This window comes from Eptesicus fuscus, chromosome 25 (assembly GCF_027574615.1).
Source record: "Eptesicus fuscus isolate TK198812 chromosome 25, DD_ASM_mEF_20220401, whole genome shotgun sequence".
NCBI classification, from domain to species: domain Eukaryota; kingdom Metazoa; phylum Chordata; class Mammalia; order Chiroptera; family Vespertilionidae; genus Eptesicus; species Eptesicus fuscus.
Window position 1 is genome coordinate 1,890,201 of NC_072497.1, and position 22,766 is coordinate 1,912,966.

The 22,766-nt window shown below is 58.2% G+C and overlaps 1 protein-coding gene across 1 annotated transcript in view; it reads right to left on the reverse strand.

The window, feature by feature from the left end:
• TMC3 (transmembrane channel like 3) overlaps positions 1–22,766 on the reverse strand; it is a 40,431-nt gene that overhangs the window by 14,285 nt on the left and 3,380 nt on the right. Inside the window, exons 3-15 of the mRNA XM_054713174.1 lie at positions 19,968–20,043; positions 17,974–18,055; positions 17,016–17,122; positions 14,658–14,756; positions 14,413–14,555; positions 13,417–13,564; positions 11,365–11,408; positions 9,560–9,707; positions 6,280–6,389; positions 4,731–4,809; positions 1,979–2,197; positions 298–426; positions 17–84 (exon numbers count right to left, since the gene is read on the reverse strand). Of these exons, the coding sequence (XP_054569149.1) occupies positions 17–84; positions 298–426; positions 1,979–2,197; positions 4,731–4,809; positions 6,280–6,389; positions 9,560–9,707; positions 11,365–11,408; positions 13,417–13,564; positions 14,413–14,555; positions 14,658–14,756; positions 17,016–17,122; positions 17,974–18,055; positions 19,968–20,043 (1,452 nt within the window). The remainder of the gene's footprint in view (positions 1–16; positions 85–297; positions 427–1,978; positions 2,198–4,730; positions 4,810–6,279; positions 6,390–9,559; positions 9,708–11,364; positions 11,409–13,416; positions 13,565–14,412; positions 14,556–14,657; positions 14,757–17,015; positions 17,123–17,973; positions 18,056–19,967; positions 20,044–22,766) is intronic.

The window sequence follows — 22,766 nt, forward strand, 5'->3', positions numbered from 1 at the left end:
TGAGAGCCGCACCCACCAGATCATCCCTTGGTTGTAGATCAAATGCAACACGTTCTCCGCGATTTTGAACTCCCCGTATTCAGGCTGCAGAGAAAATGGGCTTCTGTGACCTACGCCCCCCACCGGCAGGAAGCGGCTCCCACAGAGAGAGGACTCTGCTCTCAGGGAGGCTCGGCCCTGCTCCCCCTCCCCCTCCCCTGCCTCAGGCCTTCCCTCTGGGCCACACCGGCTCCAGGCCCATGCCAGGGAGGACCGGTCCAGCCACCCCACATCCCCGGGGAGGCGGTGTCTCCTCACAAACTTGCGCTCCAGGTCCCAGCACCAGTAGTCGCTCAGGTACCGGACGAAGAGGCCACGGAAGAAGTCGATGAGCAGGACGCTGGCCACGGTGAAGAGCATGTCGATGATGGACAGCTTGAGCATCTCCTGGAAAAGTGGGGGGGGGGCTCGGTGAGCACAGTGTCCCGGGGCCACCACGCGGCCCTGCCCGCCCCACCCCTCCCTTCCCGTGGCTGAGACCGGGCCCCTCTGATTCACGCCGGCTCACGTGGGGCTCAGTATGTTCATGTGGACTTGGACTTCCAAGGCCAGCGGGACAGGGACACGCAGCGGTCTGAGCCGCAGGAGACCCACCGCTCGGGGCTCTGACTCGCTCTCAGGGGCTGAGACTCTCTGCAGGCAGTTAGTGTGGGGGATGGGGCGGGGCACGGGGAACGGAGCACAGGGGGCGGGGCACAGAGGCGGGGCACAGGAGGTGGGACACAAGGGTGGGCGGGGCACAGAAGGCAGGGCACAGGGGTGGGCGGGACACAGGAAGCAGGGCCCAGGGGTGGGTGGGGCACAGGAAGCAGGGCACAGGGGTGGGTGGGGCACAGGGGTGGGCGGGGCACAGAAGGCAGGGCACAGGGGTGGGCGGGGCACAGGTATGGGCGGGACACAGGGGTGGGCGGGGCAGGGCACAGGGGGCGGGGCACAGAAGGCGGGGCACAGGGGTGGGTGGGGCACAGAAGGCAGGGCACAGGGGTGGGTGGGGCACAGGGGTGGGCGGGGCACAGAAGGCAGGGCACAGGGGGCGGGGCACAGGGGTGGGCAGGGCACAGGGGGCAGGGCACAGGGGGCGGGGCACAGGGGTGGGCGGGGCACAGAAGGCAGGGCACAGGGGGCGGGGCACAGGGGTGGGCGGGGCACAGAAGGCAGGGCACAGGGGGCGGGGCACAGGGATGGGCGGGGCACAGAAGGCAGGGCACAGGGGGTGGGGCACAGGGGTGGGCGGGGCACAGAAGGCAGGGCACAGAAGGCGGGGCACAGGGGTGGGCGGGGCACAGAAGGCAGGGCACAGGGGGCGGGGCACAGGGGTGGGCGGGGCACAGGAGGCAGGGCACAGGGGTGGGCGGGGCACAGGGGTGGGCGGGGCCCAGGAGGTAGGGCACAGGGGGCGGGGCACAGGGGCGGGGCACAGGAGTGGGCGGGGCACCGAGGCGGACCAGGTGCCTGGCGGGGCCAGCACACTCCATGCCTCAGTTTCCTCATCTGCACCTACAGGAGGGTAACAATAGGATCTGACGAGGACAAGCCCTTGGAACAGGGCCCAGCACACAGGCCACCCTGCACGGGTCTGATTTTCTTATAAATATTTTTTGATTGATTTCAGAGAGGAAGGGAGAGGGAGAGGGGGAGAGACACATCCATGATGAGAGAGAATCATGGATCGACTGGCTGCCTCCTGCACATCCCCCACTCGAAGGATGGAGCCCGCAACCCGGGCATGTGCCCTGACTGGGAGTCAAACCCGGGACCCTCCAGTCCACAGGCCGAGCTCTATCCACTGAGCCACCCCGGCCAGGGCTCCCTGATGGACTGTGAGACAGGAAAGCCCTAAGCCGTCACCGAGCCTCACTTTTCTTTCCTGTAAAATGGGGGTGATGACACCAGAGCTGCTGGCGAGTGCGGAAGGGCCTGGGGCCTCGGATGGTCGCACCTGCCCCACGTAGGTCTCCCAGCACTGGTCCTGCAGGCTCGGGGTGCTGGCCGTCCGGTTGGCCGCTGAGAGCGCAGAGGCGTACGCGGGGGCCCACGAGCCGTTCCTCCCGAGCCCCGGCCCCAGCGCGGGCCACTTCTCCCCCTCGGGGGCCGTCCTGGGGGTGGGGGGCACCGGGGCCCCCAGCCAGTGACTCCTGTTACCACCGGTGGCAGCTTCCTGCGGAGACGGGGACCGGGCGGGTAGGGAAGGAAAGGGGTTGTCCATGTGTCTGTCTGTAAGAACCCCTCGTCACTGCACGGCTCAGGGATCAGCTCTTCTGTCCCTCTGTCCTTCTGTCCCTCTCTCTCTGTCCCTTTGTGCCTGTCCCCTGTCCCTCTGTCCTCCTATCTCTCTGTCCCCATCTCTGTCCCTCTCTCTCTGTCCCGTCCCTCTGTCCCCCTGTCCCTCTGTCTCTCTGTCCCCCGGTCTCTCTGTCCCCCCATCCCTCTGTCCCCGTCCCTCTGTCTCGCTCTAGCCTGGGAGAAAGCCACCTGCCTGGAGTGGCCCCATCAGGGAACAGAGCTGTGGAGGGTGTACTGAGGTTCCCAGCAGCTGCCCAGGCTGCGCTGGGCTAACACGCGGGGGGTCCCCTCGTCCTCACGGCCGCCCGTCACAGACGGGCTGAGCTCCGCCCGCTGAGGCCCCAGGTCCGAGTCCCCGTGCTCAGGCCGGGACGGTCTGTGCACCCCTCTGTGCACCCCACGGCCGGGACACAGAGCCGCTGTCCTGGCGCCTCTCCTGCCGGAAGCCTCGGATTCGACGCCAGTGCAGCCGGACAGGCGTCCTGAGGACCCTCCGGCCCTGCCCTCCCCACCATGTGGGCATCCTCACGGGAGGCTGGGTGACAGCGGCTCCGGTGGCCTGTTCCCACTGGAATGTTTCTTTCCTCCCAGCTCCCTAAGGCTCTCCCGGCTGCCCACCCCCCGCCGCTCATCCCCCACTGCCCATCCCCCGCCGTTCATCCCCCACTGCCCATCCCCCACTGCCCATCCCCCAGTGAGCTCTGGCCCAGGCTGTCCTGCAGCCACACCGCGGGCCTCAGTGTCTTTCCCATAAAGGGGGGCTAATTTTCCCGCTGACCTGAGCCCACAGTGGCTGAGGGTTGATGTGACGCAGGGAGTGTGAACATGGCAGTGGTGCTGGCCCTGAAGGCCCTGGGGCGGGGGGGGGGGGGGGGGGCCTGTGTCTGTTTATGTATCAGTCTGTGTGTCTGTCTGTCCCTGCAGATCTGTCTGTATGTCTGTGTGCCTGTGTCGATCTGTGTGTCTGTGTCTTTTTAAAAATATATATTTTATTGATTTTTTTACAGAGAGGAAGGGAGAGGGAGAGTGAGTTAGAAACATCGATGAGAGAGAAACATCCATCAGCTGCCTCCTGCACGCCCCCCACTGGGGATGTGCCCGCAACCATGGTCCATGCCCTTGACCGGACTCAAACCCGGGACACTTCAGTCCGCAGGCCGACGCTCTATCCACTGAGCCACACTGGTTAGGGCTGCGTGTCTGTGTCTTTATGTTTGTGTGTCTTTGTGTCTGTCTGTCTTTTTGTGTGTCTGTCTTTGTGTATGTATGTGTATGTATGTGTCTGTGTATGTCTCTGTGTTCTGTCTCTGTGTGTGTGTGTATGTATTATCTATCTGTATATCTGTTTGTGTGTGTGTGTGTATATGTGTATCTGTGTCTGTGTGTGTATCTGTATATATGTGTCTGTGTGTATGCATAGCTATGTGTCTGTCTGTGTGTCTGTATATCTATGTGTATGTCTGCGTGTCTGTGTGTCTGTCTGTGTGTGTGTGTATGTATTATCTATCTATATATCTGTCTGTGTGTCTGTATCTGTGTATCTGTGTCTGTATATATGTGTCTGTGTCTATGTGTGTATCTGTATATATGTGTCTGTGTGTATGCATAGCTATGTGTCTGTCTGTGTGTCTGTATATCTATGTGTATGTCTGCGTGTCTGTGTGTCTGTCTCTGTGTGTGTGTGTATGTATTATCTATCTATATATCTGTCTGTGTGTCTGTATCTGTGTATCTGTGTCTGTATATATGTGTCTGTGTCTATGTGTGTATCTGTATATATGTGTCTGTGTGTATGCATAGCTATGTGTCTGTCTGTGTGTCTGTATATCTATGTGTATGTCTGTGTGTGTGTCTGTCTCTGTGTGTGTGTGTATGTATTATCTATCTATATATCTGTCTGTGTGTCTGTCTGTATCTGTGTATCTGTGTATCTGTGTGTGTCTATGTGTGTCTGTATATATGTGTCTGTGTCTGTGTGTGTATCTGTATATATGTGTCTGTGTGTATGCATAGCTATGTGTCTGTCTGTGTGTCTGTATATCTATGTGTATGTCTGTGTGTCTGTGTGTCTGTCTCTGTGTGTGTGTGTATGTATTATCTATCTGTATGTCTGTCTGTATCTGTGTATCTGTGTGTCTATATATATATGTGTCTGTGTCTGTGTGTGTATCTTTATATATGTGTCTGTGTGTATGCATAGCTATGTGTCTGTCTGTGTGTCTGTATATCTGTGTGTATGTCTGTCTGTATATCTATGTGTCTGTCTGTGTGTCTGTGTGTCTGTCTCTGTGTGTGTGTGTATGTATTATCTATCTGTATATCTGTCTGTGTGTCTGTATATCTATGTGTATGTCTGTGTGTCCGTCCGTCTGTCCATGTGTGGCGCGGCGGGGGCTGCGGGCACTCACCTCGGTGCTCATGCTGTTGACCTTGTCCAGGAGGGCGATGATGAGGCTGTAGAGGTTCCCCAGGTACAGCACCAGCACCCTGAGAGGCGAGGCCCGTGAGACGCGACCCCGACACCGGGTCCCAGACCTGCCCCGTGGGGGCCATGCCGGGCAGCTGGGGCAGTGGCTGCCTTGCTGGGTCCCTCAGAGCCTTACAGGGGGGATAAAACACAGAGTGCCAGTGCCCCCCTCAGCCATCGGGGGTCCGGGGCCTCTGGGCGCCCTCCCCTGGGGCGCCGCGTCCTCACTGAGCATCACACACAGGGGAGCCGAGGTCGGGGCCGGCGCTGCTCCGAGGCGAGTGCAGACCCTCCGTGCGCCTGGTTTAAAACGGCTTTTTTGGCCCCAGCTGGTGTGGCTCAGTGGATAGAGTATTGGCCTTTGGACTGAAGGGTCCCGGGTTCGATTCCCGGTCAGGGCACATGCCCGGGTTGTGGGCTCGATCCCCAGTAGGGGGCGTGCAGAAGGCAGCCGATCAGTGATTCTCTCTCATCATGGATGTTTCTCTCTCTCTCCCTCTCCCTTCCTCTCTGAGATCAATACAAGTATTTTTTGAAAGACTTGCCGACCTTGAAGAGGGACAGGCTGGCCCCCCGAGGTGGTGATGGGAGGTCCGCCTGTGGGGCAGCTCAGTGTCACAGAGGGAGCGTCCCTGGCCAGTGGGCCGGGGCCGGAGTGGGGGCAGGCCCTGACCCCGAGCCCTCCCCGAAACCTCTGCTTTCATTTATGGTGAGGCCGGCCTGGCCCATAGAAGTGGCTTCGCAGGTGGACTTGTGCTGGCTGCTCTGACCCCACGGGGGAGCCCAGGACGCCCCCTCGGGCTCCCGGCCTGCTGTTGCTCAGCCTGCGGCCCCCCAACCCCACCCGGTCCCCTGGGCTTAGCCATAGGAACCCCACAGCTGTAAGCAAAGCTTCATGTTCTGCTCGTGTCTTAAAATGCACGTGGGTCTCCTTCACCTCCCATCAGGCCACTGAGGACCCACAGGGCAGGACCAACACACCTGGGTCCTCTCTCTCTCTCTCTCTTTCCCCTCCCTCTTCTCTCCTCCCCCCTCCTTCTCTCTCTCTCTCCCTCTTTCTTCTCCCCCTTCTCTCCTCCCCACTTCTTCCTCCTCCTCCTTCCCCCTTCTCTCCTTTACATCCTGCTCATCTTGGATGCATCACAGGGAAGCTCTGCTAAGTTCTTTTATTTTTAATATATTTTTATTGACATCAGAGAGGAAGGGAGAGGGAGAGAGCGAGAAACATCTGTGATGAGAGAGAATCATGGATCGGCTGCCTCCTGCACGCCCCACACTGGGGATCGAGCCCACAACCCGGGCAAGTGCCCTGACCGGGAATCGAACCCTGACCTCCTGGTTCCTAGGTCGACGCTCAACCGCTGAGCCACGCCGGCTGGGCTGTGCTAAGTTTGGGGGACAGTGAAGCAGCCTTGGCTCTCGATGGACTGGGGTTCCCGCCGTGGGACACAGGGGGGACCCACCCCCAGCGCCTCCCACAGGCACCGCACCTGGCCAGCTGGAAGCGCAGCGTGGTCCGCGGGTGGTACATCTCCAAGGCGGAGATGAGGTCAAAGGCCGAGGGCGCGATCATGGTCACCAGGGAGACCACCACGCTCACCTGCGGAGACAGAGCTGCGTGTGCGCGAGGGCCCGGGCGGGCGCCACACCCCAGCCTCCCCCCACCCCACCCGCCGCCATCATCTGCCCTCAGCCCAGCCTGGGGCCAAGCGTCTCTTTTTTTTTTTTTTTTTTTAATATATTTTATTGATTTTTTTACAGAGAGGAAGGGAGAGGGATAGAGAGTTAGAAACATCGATGAGAGAGAAACATCGATCGGCTGCCTCCTGCACACCCCCTACTGGGGATGTGCCCGCAACCAAGGTCCATGCCCTTGACTGGAATCAGTCCACAGGCCAATGCTCTACCCACTGAGCCACAGAGATTAGGGCAGCCAAGCGGCTCTTATACAGGGGAGTGGGCTCCCCCTAAGCTCTGCTGGTTAGCTTTTCTTTTCTTTTCTTTTAAAATATATTTTTATTGATATCAGAAAGGAAGGGAGAGGGAGAGAGAAACATCAATGATGAGAGAGAATCACGGACCGAGCCTGCAACCCAGGCATGTGCCCTGACCGGGAATCGAACCTGAGACCCTTTAGTCTGCAGGCCGGTGCTCTATCCACTGAGCCACACCGGCCAGGGCTGCTACCTAGCTTTTTGCAAAAGGCCACGGTGCCACGGCTTCGTCCCGCCCGGGGACTGTGCCTACACTGACCCCCCACACGGCCCTTCCCCAGCATTTCCGCCCCGTTTCCACTGGCCACGTCTTCCTGTTCCTGCTGCCCTGACCTGGGGAGGGAGTCAGTGAGACATCCCAGCGTCTATGAACAACAGAAAAGGGACAGCAGAGAGCGAACTGATGTTCCTTCTCCTTTTATTTTTAATACATTTTTACTGATTTCAGAGAAGAAGAGAGAGAGAGAAACATCAATGAGGAGAGAGAATCGCGGATCGGCTGCCTCCTGGACGCCCCCTACTGGGGAAAATATTAGGAAATTGTAACCTTCCTCAATGATTTTCTAGTCATGGGAATCCTATCTAATAAAGAGGAAATATGCTAATTGACTGCCACACCCTCAAAGATGGCAGCGCCCACAGCCACAAGATGCCCAGTCCCCTCAGCCGCGCCCCCGCCCGGGCAGCAGGCACGCAGCATGGCAAGCATGCCCCCAGGCGTGTCCAGCTGCTCTGCATGCCTGCCTCCGGAGTCCCCAGTCCCCTCAGCCCCCCAGCCGCCCAGGGCCAGCCCGAGGGACGATCAAACAACTGATCAAGCAGGCTGCCTGGGGCGACCAGGCTGGCAGAGGGGGGTAGTTGGGGGCAACCAGGCTGGTGGGGGGGCAGTTAGGGGCGACCAGGCCGGCGAGGGGGGAGCAGTTGGAAGCGAGCAGGCCAGCAGGGAGGGGGCAGTTGGGGGCACCTGGCCAGCAGTGGGGGGGCAGTTTGGGAAGACCAGGCTGGTGGGGGGGCAGTTAGGGGCAATCAGGCTGGCACACAGAGGCAGTGAGGGGTGATCAGGCCGGCAGGGGGGGCAGTAAGGGGCAACCAGGCAGGCAGACAGGTGAGCGATTAGGAGCCAGCAGTCCAGGATTGTGAGAAGATGTCCGACTGCCGGTCTAGACAGGCAGTCAGACATCCCCCGAGGGGGTCCCGGATTGGAGAGGGTGCAGGCTGGGCTGAGGGGACACCCTGCCCCCCCAGTGCATTAATTTCATGCTCCTGGCCTCTAGTCTATATATATATATATAAAAGCCTAAGCGACCGTTAATACAGGGCAACCAAACGACCGGTCGACCGGTTGCTATGATACACATTGACCACCAGGGGGCAGATGCTCCATGCAGGAGCTGCTCCCTGGTGGTCAGTGTGTCCCCACAGCCAACCTCCCCCCATCCCTCCGGCCGGCCCAATGGGCCCTAATTGGGGCTGGGAGAGATGGGCCCCAATCAGCCCCGATCACTGGCCAGGCCAAGGGACCCCACCCGTGCACGAATTCATGCACCGAGCCTCTCGTCTTCACATAAATGGAGAGGAAAATATGGTGGGGTTTTCTTAAAGGCAGGGGCATGGAGTTGGTTCAGGAGGCACGACTTCTGTTCAGAAATGTGGAAGCCAGGCCCTGGCCAGTGTTGCTCAGTGGATAGAGCATCAGCCTGCGGACTGAAGGATCCCGGGTTCTATTCCTGGTCAAGGGCACGCACCTCGGTTGTGGGCTCCTTCCTGGCCTAGGCCCTGGTTGGGGCGGGTGCAGGAGGCAACCCATCGACGTGTTTCTCTCCCATCGATATTTCTCTCTCTGTCTCTCTCTCTCTCTCTTCCACTCTCCCTGAAAATCAACGGAAAACTATTCCCAGGTGAGGACTAACGAAAAAAGAAAGACAGAAGCCACACGAGTGCTCCAGGTTTGCCTCAGGGCTGACACACATCCTGGCCGACCACGCAGCCATAACGCAGGCTGTAGCGAGATCCAGGTCGGGAAAATGTCAGTGAGGAAAGACCATCTGTGGGAAGCAGTTCACAGGCAAAAAAAAAAAAAAAAGATCGAAGGTAAAGAACATGCACATGCATGAAGCTGTTTTGTTTTTTGTGTTTTTTTTTTTTAATATATTTTACTGACTTTTTACAGAGAGGAAGGGAAAGGGAGAGAGAGTCAGAAACATCGATGAGAGAGAAACATCCATCAGCTGCCTCCTGCACGCCCCCACCTGGGGATGTGTCCGCAACCAAGGTCCATGCCCTTGACCGGAATCGAACCCGGGACCCTTCAGTCCGCAGGTGGACGCTCTATCCACTGAGCCACACCGGTTAGGGCCATGAGGCTGTTTTATTGTTGTTAATCCTCACCCGAGGATATTTTTCCAGAAGGAGAGACAGAAAGAAACATCGACGTGAGAGAGACACATCGATGGGTTGCCTCCTGCATGCGCCCCGACCGGGGCCCGGGCCAGGGAGGAGCCTGCCACCGAGGTCCATGCCCTTGGCCGGAATCGAACCCGGGGCCCTTTGGTCCACAGGCCAACGCTCTACCCACTGAGCCACACCGGCCAGGGCGTGAGGCTGTTTTGAATGAGTATCTTCCCGACTGAGACCCACGAGACACTTCAGCCCTGCCCACGGCCCGGCCCAGCTCCTGCTCTGGGACCAGCGGCTGGGATTCCCCTGCAGCATCTCTATGCCCCATGGAAGGCACGCCGGGAAACAGGGGGATGGGGGGGGGGGGACGCCGCGGTACCTCGTTCTTCTCCCAGAGCGTCAGCTCCTTCTTGGACTGCTCCAGCCGCTGCGACCGCTCCACCACGAAGTAGATGAGGTAGATGCTCCCCGCCAGCGACAGCAGTACCAGGATGTTGGCCACAACCCTCAGGCAGATGGTCACCGCCCTGCACAGAGGCGGGCGTGAGGGGGTGCCCGCGAGCAGGTGCGTCTGTCCGCGGGGACGTGCCTTCTCCTGGGGACCACCCTATCTCATTGGTTCTCTAGCTGAATGGCCCCCACCTCCCAACATGGCCCCCAAACCTGGAGAAGAACCCCAGATCTGAGACTTCACCCTGGAAGGCGTGCCAACAAGAATTTGGTACCGAACGCCCTGGCTGGTGTGGCTCGTGGACAGAGCATCAGCCTGCGGACTAAAGGGTCCCGGGTTCGATTTCTGGTCAGGGCACATGCCCAGGTTGTGGGCTCAATCCCCAGTAGGGGACATGTAGGAGGCAGCCAATCCATCTCATCATGGATATTCCTATCTCATTCCTTCTCTCTGAATTCAATAAAAACCTGTAATAATAAAAGTGCAATATACTAATTAGACCGGACAGCCAAACAACCTTCTGGATGTCCTTCTGGATGGGGCAGAGACTGTTAGCGGTAATCAGGCAGGCAGGTGAACAGTTAGGGGTGATCAGGCAGGCAGGCAAGTGGTTAGGAGCCAGCAGTCCCAGATTGCAAGAAGGTGCAGGCCGGCTGATGGACCCCTCCCCCCGTGCAAAAAGTTTGTGCACCAGGCCTCTAGTATCCTATATAATAAAGAGGTGATATGCAAATAGACGATCACTCCAACACACAAGATGGCCGCCCCCATGTGGACACAAGATGGCTGGCAGGGAAGGACAGTTGTGGGCGATCAGGCCAGCAGAGGAGGGCAGTTGGGAGGGACCAGGCCTGCAAGGGAGGGCAGTTGGGGGGGACCAGGCTGGCAATGGAGGGAAGTTAGAGGTGACCAGGGCTTCAGGGGAGGGCAGTTAGGGGCGATAAGGCTGGCAAGGGAGGGCAGTTAGGGGTAACTGGGAGGGCAGTTAGGGGCAATCGGGCCAGCAGGGGAGCAGTTAGGCATCGATCAGGCTGGCAGGGGAGTGGTTAGAGGGTGATCAGGCTGGCAGGCAGAAGCGGTTAGAGGCAGTCAGGCAGGCAGGCAGGCAGGTGAGCAGTTGGGAGCCAGCAGTCCTGGATTGTGAGAGGGATGTCCGACTGCCTGTTTAGGCCTGATAATGGTGGGATCCGACCTAAATGGGCAGTCGGACATCCCTTGAGGGGTCCCAGATTGGAGAGGGTGCAGGCTGGGCTGAGGGACAGCCCCCCCATGCACAAATTCCATGCACTGGGTCTCTAGTGTATATATGTAAAATTCAGTACTGTTTGTGTCCTATGACTTAGAAGAATGTTGTTGCTAAATACAAGTAATCTGAGCCCTAGCTAATGTGGTTCAGTGGATAGAGCATTGATTGGCCTGTGGACCAAAGAATCCAGGTTCGATTCTGGTCAAGGGCACATACCTCAGTTGCGAGCCCTGGTCGGGGCTCGTGCAGGAGGCAACCAATCGATGTCTCTCTCTCTCTCATCGATGTTTCTCTCTGTCTCTCCCTCTCCCTTCCACTCTCCCCTAAAAATCAATGGAAAACACATGTCACAGTGCAGAAGCCTAGGTTTTAAGGACAAAGATGAGCTGCCTGGCGGTGTGTGGAAACAAGACAGAGCCCGCCTGGCGATTTCTGCGCCAGATTACACCAGCTTAGCAACGCTCTCCCGTGGGGCCTGGGCACCTACAGGTTTTTGCTCTTCTTCTTTTCCTGTTCTTCCAGGATGGCCTCCTGCAGGGAGAGACCCATAAAGCATTTTCATTATAAACCTTGACATGTATTCCGTGATCAGAAATGATTTAATTCAAGCATGTCAAACGCACAGGCGATGGGCTGCATGTGGCTCACAATGAATATTTCTGCGGCCCGGCCAATACAACGGTATGTAAGAAACGTTCTAATAAAAATGTCGTAACTTAACTTTTACAATATCCTGTTAGGGACATAGTGGTTAGGGGCAATCCTATCTAAGAAAGAGGGGTTATGCAAATTGACCGTCACGCCATAACACAAGATGGCTGTGCCCACAGCAGAGGCCGAGTTCCCAAAGAGCCTTAACGAGCAATCAGCAGGGACCTAAGGCTGCATGGCACTGGGCTGGGGCAGGGGACCTCAGGCCACGCCCCCCGCCCTGGTGCCAGGCTGGGGGACCTGAGGCTGTGCCCCCCACCCAGCGGGGCTTGATGGGGGTGGGGCCGACTGAGTCTGGATCTAGCCCAATGGGGGTGGGGCCAGCCGGGTCCGGGTCTCGCACTATTTCAAAGCGCATGTGGGTGGGCGAGGACTTGACTCTGGTTCCCGTAACATGCCCCAGGAGGAAGGTTTTCATATACATTTCACTAATTTTCTTTCATCTCTAACACTTCTATTATAGAGAAAGGGTCAACAGCAATATTAAAATATTTTCTCTAATTAATTCCCTTTTAATGTGCACAAATTTCGTGCACTGGGCCACTAGTCATTAATAATGAACTACAACATTTGCTAATGACTGATGACTATCATCGTGTTGCATTCACGTCCCTCACGCGCCTTACACGCAGGCGCACCATCTCTCCCACTGACACCGGCAGCGAACGTTCTAGCAGCCGATGGCCACGTCCTTCGTCTCGGACTGACCGGCTTGGTGTGCGCAACAGGAAATACCTCGCTTTCCGAGAACGAGAAAAATAGGTTTATTTGCATGACGCGTATTCATTTGTGCAGTGACTCAGGGTCTAGTAAGTTAACGTTCAAGAAAAAATATTAATCTTTATTAAAACGTTCTATTATTTTATGCTCACGATGACTCATTTCAGCCCTTGGTATTCAGCACGTCTCCATCGAAACAAACCTACGTTTCTATGAAAACTGAAGCTTTTGGTTTTTTTTGCGGCCACATCCACGCAAACCTCGTTTATCTGGCCCGTGTTAGCCTCTGCGTGTGACATGCTTGGCTGAGTGAGTATGCGACATCATGGCTTGAAGTCTAGACTTCACTGTACAGTTCTGTCGGTATCGATGCTTTAAATCACAATAAATGGGTCAAACAGAAAACTGGGGGTTGGGAAGGGGAGATGGGGGGGAGGGTGAACTCTTTAGATGTGTGATATGATCTGAATCACGTTTTTCTCAAAAGGCAGCACCACTCGGCAGCCTGCTTGCCCAGCAGACCTGGACTCCGAAGGCCTTAACGGCACGGCCTTCTACGCTCACCGCCAAAGCCGATGCCCCACATGCAGGCGCTCATCCTTCCACCGTGTCCGCGTGCAGCACAGTAGCAATCCGTTATGCAAATGACCCAAAATAGGCACATTAACGTTTTAGAGAGAGGAACTAAAATACAGCCGGGCTGGCGGCGTGGCTCAGTGGTTGAGCATCGACCTAGGAACCAGGAGGTCAGGGTTCGATTCCCGCTCAGGGCACAGGCCCGGGTTGTGGGCTCCATCCCCAGCGTGGGACGTGCAGGAGGCAGCCGATCCATGATTCTCTCTCCTCATGCATGTTTCTCTCTCTCTCTCCCTTTCCCTTCTTCTCTGACATCAGTAAAAACATATTTTAAAAATAAAATAAAAATAAAGAGGCGTTCCAATATTTTCTTCCTGTATCGGCTGGACGGTGGGGCAGGGCGGGGGCACGTCCGATGACACTCGCTCTGGCTGCGCTGGTCTGAACAGCAGGGACTCTGTGCCCAGGGCCCCAGGCCGTGCCCACCCCCACCCCCACCCCCACCCCCCCATGGACTGCCCGGCCCACTCACCCGGATGCTGTTCACGATGGCGGCCGCCTTGCTCTCGGCGGCCTCGGGGTTCCCGATGAGGTAGTCCCAGGCGCAGAACACCCTCCAGCAGAAGGTGTAGTTGTCGCTGGAGGCGCTGGCGAGGCTCATGCGGGAGTTCTTGGCCATCCTGCCGAGGGGACCACAAGGCTGCCAGGTGCCGGCCCCCGTGGGAGCCGGAGCATCACCCGGCCCCGCCCCGCCCGGGCCCCTGGGGACCACGGGGACACAGCCCAGGTCTGTGGTCGGGTGACGCCGGGCGGGCACTGAGCCAGCCCGTGCCACCTCGAGCAGCTGTGACTGTGAAATCATTTTTTTTAAACTTTTTTATTATTATTATTATTATTGATCTCAGAGAGGAAGGGAGAGAAACATCAACGATGAGAGAGAATCATGGATCGGCTGCCTCCTGCACGCCCCCTACTGGGGATCCAGCCCACAACCCAGGCAAGTGCCCTGACCCGGAAGCGAACCCTGACCTCCTGGTTCCTAGGTCAACGCTCAACCACGGAGCCACACCGGCCGGGCTCCTGTGAAATAAAATTCTTTCCTTTGAGCCCACAGGGTACCCCCACCCCGCTTTGTCCAAAATGACAGGAACCCGCTAAGTCCCGTTTTATTCTGGTCCCTCCGCACCCCACACGGGAGCTGCCCAGGGAGCGCTGGTTGAAACCGGCATCCCGCCCGGCCCGTGTGGCTCAGTGGTTGAGCGCTGACCTATGAACCTGGAGGTCACGGTTTGCTTCCGGGTCAGGGCTGGATCCCCAGGAGGGGACGTGCAGGAGCCAGCCTTTCCGTGATTCTCTCTCCTCATCCATGTTTCTCTCCCTTCCTCTCCGGAACCCATACAACTATCTCGCCTCCTCGGTGTCACAGGGGCAATGGGCCCGGCACGCCTTCGGGGGACGGGCTGACGGACACGATCCCATGCGACGGGTCGATGGATCGATCGCACTGAGAGAAGGCGAGCGGCCGTACTTCCTCAGGAGGACGACGAAGCTGTAGGCGAACACGGCCATCCCCACCAGGAAGTACGCCAGGGGCAGCCGGTAGCCCGCTCTCCCGATCCGCCGCTCGCGGCCGTAGAAGCCGTAGAAGAGGACGGAGGACTGGAGGTAGCCCTGCAGGGACCGCACCCGATCCGGTCAGATCCGACTGGGGGCCCGGAACCGGGCCGGTCCAACCCCCCACCCCCCCGAAGGCACGGGCCGGGCCCAGCTCACCCCCAGGGACCAGACGGTGTCCAGGTCCTGGGCGGAGGCGGCCTGGGCCGCGGGGATGCTCTTGCTGGCGGTGCTTCCGAAGGGCTGGCCTGCGATGAGCTGGAGAGAGAGGACGTCAGGCGAGGGGACGTCACAGGAGAGGACGTCACAGGAGAGGACGTCACAGGAGAGGACGTCACAGGAGAGGACGTCAGGTGAGGGGACGTCAGGTGAGGGGACGTCACAGGAGAGGACATCAGGCGAGGGGACGGCACATGAGGGGACGTCACAGGAGAGGACGTCACAGGAGAGGACGTCAGGCGAGAGGACGTCACAGGAGAGGACGTCTCAGGAGAGGACGTCAGGCGAGAGGACGTCACAGGAGATGACGTCACAGGAGAGGACGTCAGGCGAGAGGACGTCACAGGAGAGGACGTCAGGCGAGGGGACGTCACAGGAGAGGACGTCAGGCGAGGGGACGTCAACAGGAGAGGACGTCAGGCGAGGGGACGGCACATGAGGGGACGTCACAGGAGAGGACGTCACAGGAGAGGACGTCAGGCGAGGGGACATCAGGCGAGAGGACATCAGGTGAGGGGACGTGGAGTGAGGGGACGTCACATGAGAGGACGTCAGGCGAGGGGACGTGGAGTGAGGGGACGTCAGGCGAGGGGACGTCACGGGAGAGGACGTCAGGTGAGGGGACGTCAGGCGAGGGGACATCACAGGAGAGGACGTCAGGCGAGAGGACGTCAGGCGAGGGGACGTCAGGCGAGGGGACGTCAGGCGAGAGGACGTCAGGCGAGGGGACGTCAGGAGAGGGGACGTCACAGGAGAGGACGTCAGGCGAGTGGACGTCACATGAGGGGACATCAGGCGAGAGGACGTCAGGAGAGGGGACGTCACATGAGGGGACGTGGTGCGAGGGGATGTGGCGTGAGAGGACATCGCGAGAGAGGACGTCAGGCGAGGGGACGTCAGGCGAAGGGACGTCGCGAGAGAGGACGTGGCGTGAGAGGACGTTGCGAAAAGACGTCACGTGAGAGGACGTCAGGCGAGGGGATGTGGCGTGAGAGGACGTTGTGAGAGAGGACGTCGCGCGAGAGGACGTCACGTGAGGGGTCATCAGGTGAAGGGACGTCTCGCGAGAGGTACCGGGGTTAGGGGGGCGGGTTTCTGCTCGACCCTGGCTGACGGGAAATGAGCCGCGTGGACCCGATTTCCTTCCTGCCGGGTCAGGGCCCGCCTGTGCCCTCTGAGTTGCCCGTGTTTCCGTGGGGCGGGGGGGGGGAGGGGGGGGGGCGCTGCTGAGGGCCCCGGGCTCCCCCGATGGCTCGGGAAATGGCCGCCTTTACTCTTGTTTTCACCCACTTCCTGAGGATGAAGCTGAGTCGGGAAGGAGGTTTGATGTGAACAGGGTGTCGGCCAGCTGGCCCACAGGCCAGTCCAGCCTGGCCCCTCCTTGGAGGGACTGAGAACTGAATGGGCTTCGTTTTTATTGAAATGGGGGCGGGGTGGGGGGGGATCGCCCTGGCCGGGGCGGCTCAGTGGGTAGAGCACAGGCCTTTGGACCGAAGGGTCCAGGTTCCATCCAGGTCCAGGCCCCCGGTCGGGGCGCGTGCAGGAGGCAACCCATCGAGGGGTCTCTCTCACATGGATGTTTCTCTCTGTCTCTCCCTCTCTTGTCCACTCTCCCTAAAAATCAATGGGAAAATATCCTCGGGTGAGGATTCACTAAATTAAATTAAATTAATTAAAATGGTGGGAAAACTCCAAAGAAGGACCATGTCTTGCGACACAAGAATTGTATGGGGCTGATTTCAGAACCTACGAGCCACGCTCACTGTGTGTGAGCCATGCCCGCTCCTCCCAGGACCCTTCCCCCCGCCACCCCCCACCCCCACTCCCCACGGGGAGGGCCAGCGTCTCATGGTAGGGCTCTCCCGGCTTTCTTATTACTTTTTTATTTTTTGTTCATCCTCACCCGAGGGTATTTTTCCATTGATTTGTAGGGAGAGTGGAAGAGAGAGGGAGAGACAGAGAGAAACATCGATGGGAGAGAGACACATGGATGGGTTGCCTCCTGCACGCGCCCCGACCAGGGCCCTGGCTGGGGAGGAGCCTGCAACCCAGGTACGTGCCCTTGACCGGAATCGAACCCGGGACCCTTCGGTCCGCAGGCCGACGCTCTATCCACTGAGCCACACCGGCCAGGGCTTTAACGGTTCTTTTGAACAAATGGCACCTTTTTCTCTCTCCAAAAGCTACACAATTTCGTGTGTCTTGTGTATTGGTCACCGTCTTGAGAATTTCCAGCATTTTTCTAAGGGGCCCTTTTTTTCTTCATTGGAAGACGACTGATTTCCGGACGGTTCTCACCTCTGGGGCCACGATAAAAGCCCCCGTCATGACCGTGAGCACGATGTTGATCCCAAAGAGCCACCGCAGGAAGATGAAGTAGGAGGCCACGCCGGAGCCAAAGTGACCTGGGGGGGGGGGGGTGGGAGAGAGAGAGAGAGAGAGAGCCCAGTCACGAGCCCCCACAGCGACAGGTCTCCCGGAGCAGCGTGGGACGGTGTGTTTCTGTTTTCCAATTGCCCACCTTCCTCTCTGATTGATCTATAGTTTGTATGTTTTTTTTTGTTTGTTTGTTTGTTTGTTTATATTTTATTGATATTTTACAGAGAGGAAGGGAGAGGGACAGAGAGTTAGAAACATCGATGAGAGAGAAACATCCATCAGCTGCCTCCTGCACGCCCCCCACTGGGGATGTGCCCGCAACCAAGGTACATGCCCTTGACCAGAATCGAACCTGGGACCTTTCAGTCCGCAAGCCGACGCTCTATCCACTGAGACAAACTGGTTAGGGCTAGTTTGTGTTTTTTAAAAAAATATATTTTATTGATTTCAGAGAGGAAGGGAGAGGGAGAGAAAGAGAGAAACATCCATGATGAGAGAGAATCGTGGATCGGCTGCCTCCTGCACGCTACCTACTGGGTATCCAGCCACAACCCAGGCATGTGCCTTTGACCGGGAATCGAACCCGGGACCCTTCAGTCCACAGGCCGACGCGCTACCCACTGAGCCACACCGGCCGGGCGAGCTGCAGTTTTTCACTCCACCCTTTTGGGTCTGTGTTGTGTCCAGGGACTGAGCGGACGGGACCCCCGAGTCGCAGTGGGGGGTGGGCGGTGTCCCCCGGGTCTGGTGGGAGGGACGCCGGTCCCCCACGGTCGTCCCGTGTCCAGCGGGGTCAGCCCGGGTGCGGTGCCCCGCGGCCGCCAGCGCCCCCCTCCCCAGTCCCGCTGCCCGTCCGCTCCGCCCAGCGCCCACTCACTCTCGATCTTCTTGATCCTCGTCTCCCAGGGAATGAAGAGCACCGCGAAGTTACAGGCCAGGCGCGCGAACTTCCGCCAGAGCTGGGAGGAAGGGCAGGGTTAGAGCTGGCCTTCCTTACTAAGGCGATGACCGATGACCTCTGACCTCGGGCACCAGGGTCCCACCCGGAGGCGGGGCTCCCGGCACCTCCTTATGCCTTTAATTAGGACTTCACCTTTAAGATGCAATTGCTGCCCTAACCAGTGTGGCTCAGTGGATAGAGCGTCGGCCTGCGGCCTCAAGGGTCCCAGGTTCGATTCCCGGTCAAGGGCATGTACCTTGGTTGCGGGCACATCCCCAGTAGGGGGGCGTGCAGGAGGCAGCTGATCGATGTTTCTCTCTCATCGATGTTTCTAACTCTCTCCCTCTCTCTTCCTCTCTGTAAAAAATCAATAAAATATATTTTAAAAAAAGATGCAATTGCTAAACGTTCCAAGATGTGTGATTTTGTTTGTTTTGTTAATCCTCACCCGAGGATATTTTCCCATTGATTTTTAGGGAGCGTGGAAGGGAGGGGGAGAGACAGAGAAACGTGGATGTGAGAGCGACACATCGATGGGTTGCCTCCTGCATGTGCCCTGACCAGGGCTGGGGTCAGGGAGGAGCCTTCAACCAAGATACGTGGCCTTGACCGGAATCGAACCTGGGACCCTTTGGTCCGTAGGCCAGTACTCTATCCACTGAGCCACACCAGCTAGGGCTGTAATCCTTCTATATAATAAAAGCCTAATATGCTAAGTGTCCAGTCATCTGGTTGGCCGTTCAACCAATCAAAGCGTAATATGCTAATGATATGCTAAGACTGCTCAAGCGCTCACTATGATGTGCACTGACCACCAGGGGGCAGACGCTCTGATGCTCCGACAGGTAGGTTAACTTGCTGCTGGGGTCCAGCCGATCGGGACTGAGTGAGACTGGCCCGATACACTCTAGAGCCTTCCCGCAGTCCCTCTCCGGCTGGCCAACCTCCCGCGTCCCTCCCTGGCTCCTATCGGGTCCCGGTGGGGTCTCTTGGCCTGGCCTGCGCCCTCTTGCAATCCAGGACCCCTCAGGGATGTCAGAGAGCCAGTTTCAGCCGGAAGCTATGGCGTGCCCTGACCACCAGGGGGCAGACGCTCAATGCAGGAGCTGCCCCCTGGTGGTCAGTGCGCTCCCAGAGGGGGAGCGCTGCTCAGCCAGAAGCCAGGCTCATGGGGGAACGGGCCTAAGCCGGCAGGTGGACATCCCCTGAGGGCTCCCAGACTGCTCAAGGGCACAGGCTGGGCTGAGGCACCCCCCCCTCCCTGCCACCAGTGCAGGAATCTCGTGCACCGGGCCTCTTGTGTCTTTATAACAGATAATTTCAATATGAACTCAGTTTAGCTTTGAGGAACTGAATGGGAAAACAAGAAACAAAAGCCTTAGCATTGTGTTACACAGTGGGAATTGGAATATGCCTGTATCTTCTTTTTTTTTTTTTTTAGGGAGAGTGGGAGGGAGAGGGAGAGACAGAGCGAAACATCGATGTGAGGGAGACACAGCGATGGGTTGCCTCCTGCATGCACCCTCACCAGGGCCCAGGCCGGGGAGGAGCCTGCAACCGAGGTACGTGCCCTTGACCGGAATCGAACCCGGGACCCTTCGGTCCGCAGGCCGACACTCTGTCCACAGGCTGACGCTCTGTCCACTGAGCCACACCGGCCAGGGCTGTATCTTTCTCTTTACAAGAGCACATGGGGAGGGAGACCCCCACGAGGTAGATGAGTCAGGAAGTGGCGGGATGGGTCTGGGGGGAGGGACCGTTTCTATGGCTTAGGCTCCCTCAGGTCACGTGACAGTGTCCGGGACAGAAGCCGAGGTTTGGGGCCACGCGGACCCCCGGCCCAGCTGACTGCGCACGCCTGTGCCCACACCCAGCCGCAGGGGCGGGTGCCCGGGCCGAGACCAGGCGGGGCACCCACGCGGGGTCCTTACCTCCGCGCCCGCTGCCTGGTAGCCGCGGGTCCTGGTCAGCCGCCCCTCGAACCGCAGCACGATCTCCTTCGCCCGCCTGCGGGGACAGACGTGGCCCTGAGCGCCTGCACCACAGTCACCGTCTTGCAAAGGGCGTGATGGTCCAGCAGACACAGGGCCCGACCACGCGGGACGGCTGCTGGGGGGCGGGGGTGGGGGCGTGCAGCCGTGCAGGACTCCCATCTCCCGGGCTCTGGTAACTGGGAAACTCCCTTAAAAAGGATGTTCTGAGCCCTGGCCAGTGTGGCTCAGTGGATAGAGCCTCAGCCTGTGGACCGAAGGGTCCCGGGTTCGATTCCTGCTGTTAATGTAAAAAAAAACAAACATGGAAACCTGTAAAGAATTTTTGTAAGTTTATTTGAGCCAAACTGTGGACAGTTGCCGGGAAGCAGAACCTCAGCGGATGGGGATGATGCTCCGGAGAATGGGGGTTCCGTCTGTGTTTACACGTTGCCATCAAAGGAGGGACACAGGTGGGCGACATGAGATCCATTGGGGACGGACCAGAGAGGCGGGAGCAGGCAAAGCGGGGAACCCCTGGGATTGGATAAAAAGTGAAATGATGGACACACACTCAGGTGGGTGCAGGGACAATTCACATGACAATGAGGGGATCTGTGGTCTCTGTCCTGGCGCCCAGCACAGTAGGCTGTGCCCCGAGGGGTCCGGGAAAAGGGGAGTGACAAGGTACCCAGACATTCCAAGGGGGTGTTATCCCAGATGCAAACAGACAGACGGGCTCCGTGAGGGCAAAGGCTGACCTTGTCCGGGAAGACACCGGCCTAGGAGGTGACCCCCCACCATCCCTGCTTCTCGTTCAGGTTTAATTTCAGACCATCCTGTGGGGTGACGTGAGGTCTCTGAGTTTGCAAGGCCGCCACGCAGGCCTCCCCTGAGCTGTCAGGTCAGCACGTGGCCCCTTTCGTCCACACTGGTCAGGGCACATGCCTGGGTGGCGGGCTCGATCCCCAGTGTGGGGCGTGCAGGAGGCAGCCGATCCATGATTCTCATCATGGATGCTTCTGTCACTCTCTTCCTCTCCCTTCCTCTCTCTGAAATCAATAAAAGTACATATTTTTAAAAAATATTGTCTGAGAGATCAGACCCGTGGTTACCCGAGATGGAGGGCGGAGGTCAACATAGACGTCGATCAAACCGTGGGGCTGTACGTCTCACACTGACCCCGCGGGATCTCTGTCCACTGTTTCTCCACAAAACTGGGAAAACGTATCTCCTTTACCATTTAAATGGGTCGATTCGCACAAAATGACGAATCGACACCCAACTCGATGCTAAACAAACCACGGTTCTCCGGTTTCACTGGGAAATAATTGTGAGACGATTTCCACGTGTGGACGAAAGGGGCCACGTGCTGACCTGACAGCTCAGGGGAGGCCTGCGTGGCGGCCTTGCAAACTCAGAGACCTCACGTCACCCCACAGGATGGTCTGAACTTAAACTTGAACGAGAAGCAGGGATGGTGGAGGGGGTCACCTCCTAGGCCGGTGTCTTCCCTGACAAGGTCAGCCTTTGCCTTCACAGAGCCTGGCTGTCTTTTTTGCATCTATATATATAAAAGCCAAACCACCGGGATGATAGAATGAACAAAGTGACCAGAACAACGAGTCGCTATGCACGCACTGCGGTGGCCAACCGGCTGGATCGGGGCCCTGATGGGCCCCTACAACGTCCCGAAGCCCCTCCCCCAGGCCGGCTCTGCCCCTGATTGGCCCCCCAACCCCAATCGGGGTGGGGTCAGTGGCCAACCTCCCGCGGCGCCTCCCCCTAGCTGGCCCAGCCCAAGTCAGCCCCCCACCCTGATCAGGGGCAGGGCTGGTTGGCCAATCTCCTTCCTGCATCCCCTAACCTGGCTGGCCAGGCCCCGTTCAGCCCCAATTGGGGCATAACAGTCGGACCCTACTGGTGCACAAATTCGTGCACTGGGCCTCTCGTCTATAATAACACTAGAGGCCCGGTGCACGAGATTCGTGCACTTGGGGGGGGGTCCCTCAGCCCGGCCTGCACCCTCTCATTTTCCGGGAGCCTCGGGGGACATCCTTAGCGCTGCCGCAGAGGTGGGAGAGGCTCCCACCACCACTGTGTTCGCCAGCTGTGAGCCTGGCTTCTGGCTGAGCAGCACTCCCCCTGTGGGAGTGCACTGACCACCAGGGGCAGCTCCTGCATTGAGTGTGTGCCCCCTGGTGGTCAGTGTGCATCACAGCAACCGGTCATTCCGCCGTTCGGTCAATTTGCATATTAGTCTTTTATTCTATAGGATACCCTTGTCACTCCCCTTTTCCCAGGCCCCTCGGGGCACAGCCTACTGTGCTGGGCGCCAGGACAGAGACCACAGATCCCCTCATTGTCATGTGAATTGTCCCTGCACCCACCTGAGTGTGTGTCCATCATTTCACTTTTTATCCAATCCCAGGGGTTCCCCGCTTTGCCTGCTCCCGCCTCTCTGGTCCGTCCCCAATGGATTTCATGTCACCCACCTGCGTCCCTCCTTCGATGGCAATGTGTAAACACAGACGGAACCCCCATTCTCCGGAGCATCATCCCCGTCAGTTGAGGTTCTGCTTCCCAGCAACTGTCCACATAAACTCACAAAAACTCTCTGCAGGTTTGAGTGTTGTGGCGGTAACACACAGTAGGTCCCGCTAACACCATCCTCTGATGTGGACACAAGCACCACAAATGCCCCATCAGAGCCCGTGGGGTGGATCCCAGCCTCCCTGCTCACGCCCCACAGTCAGCGAG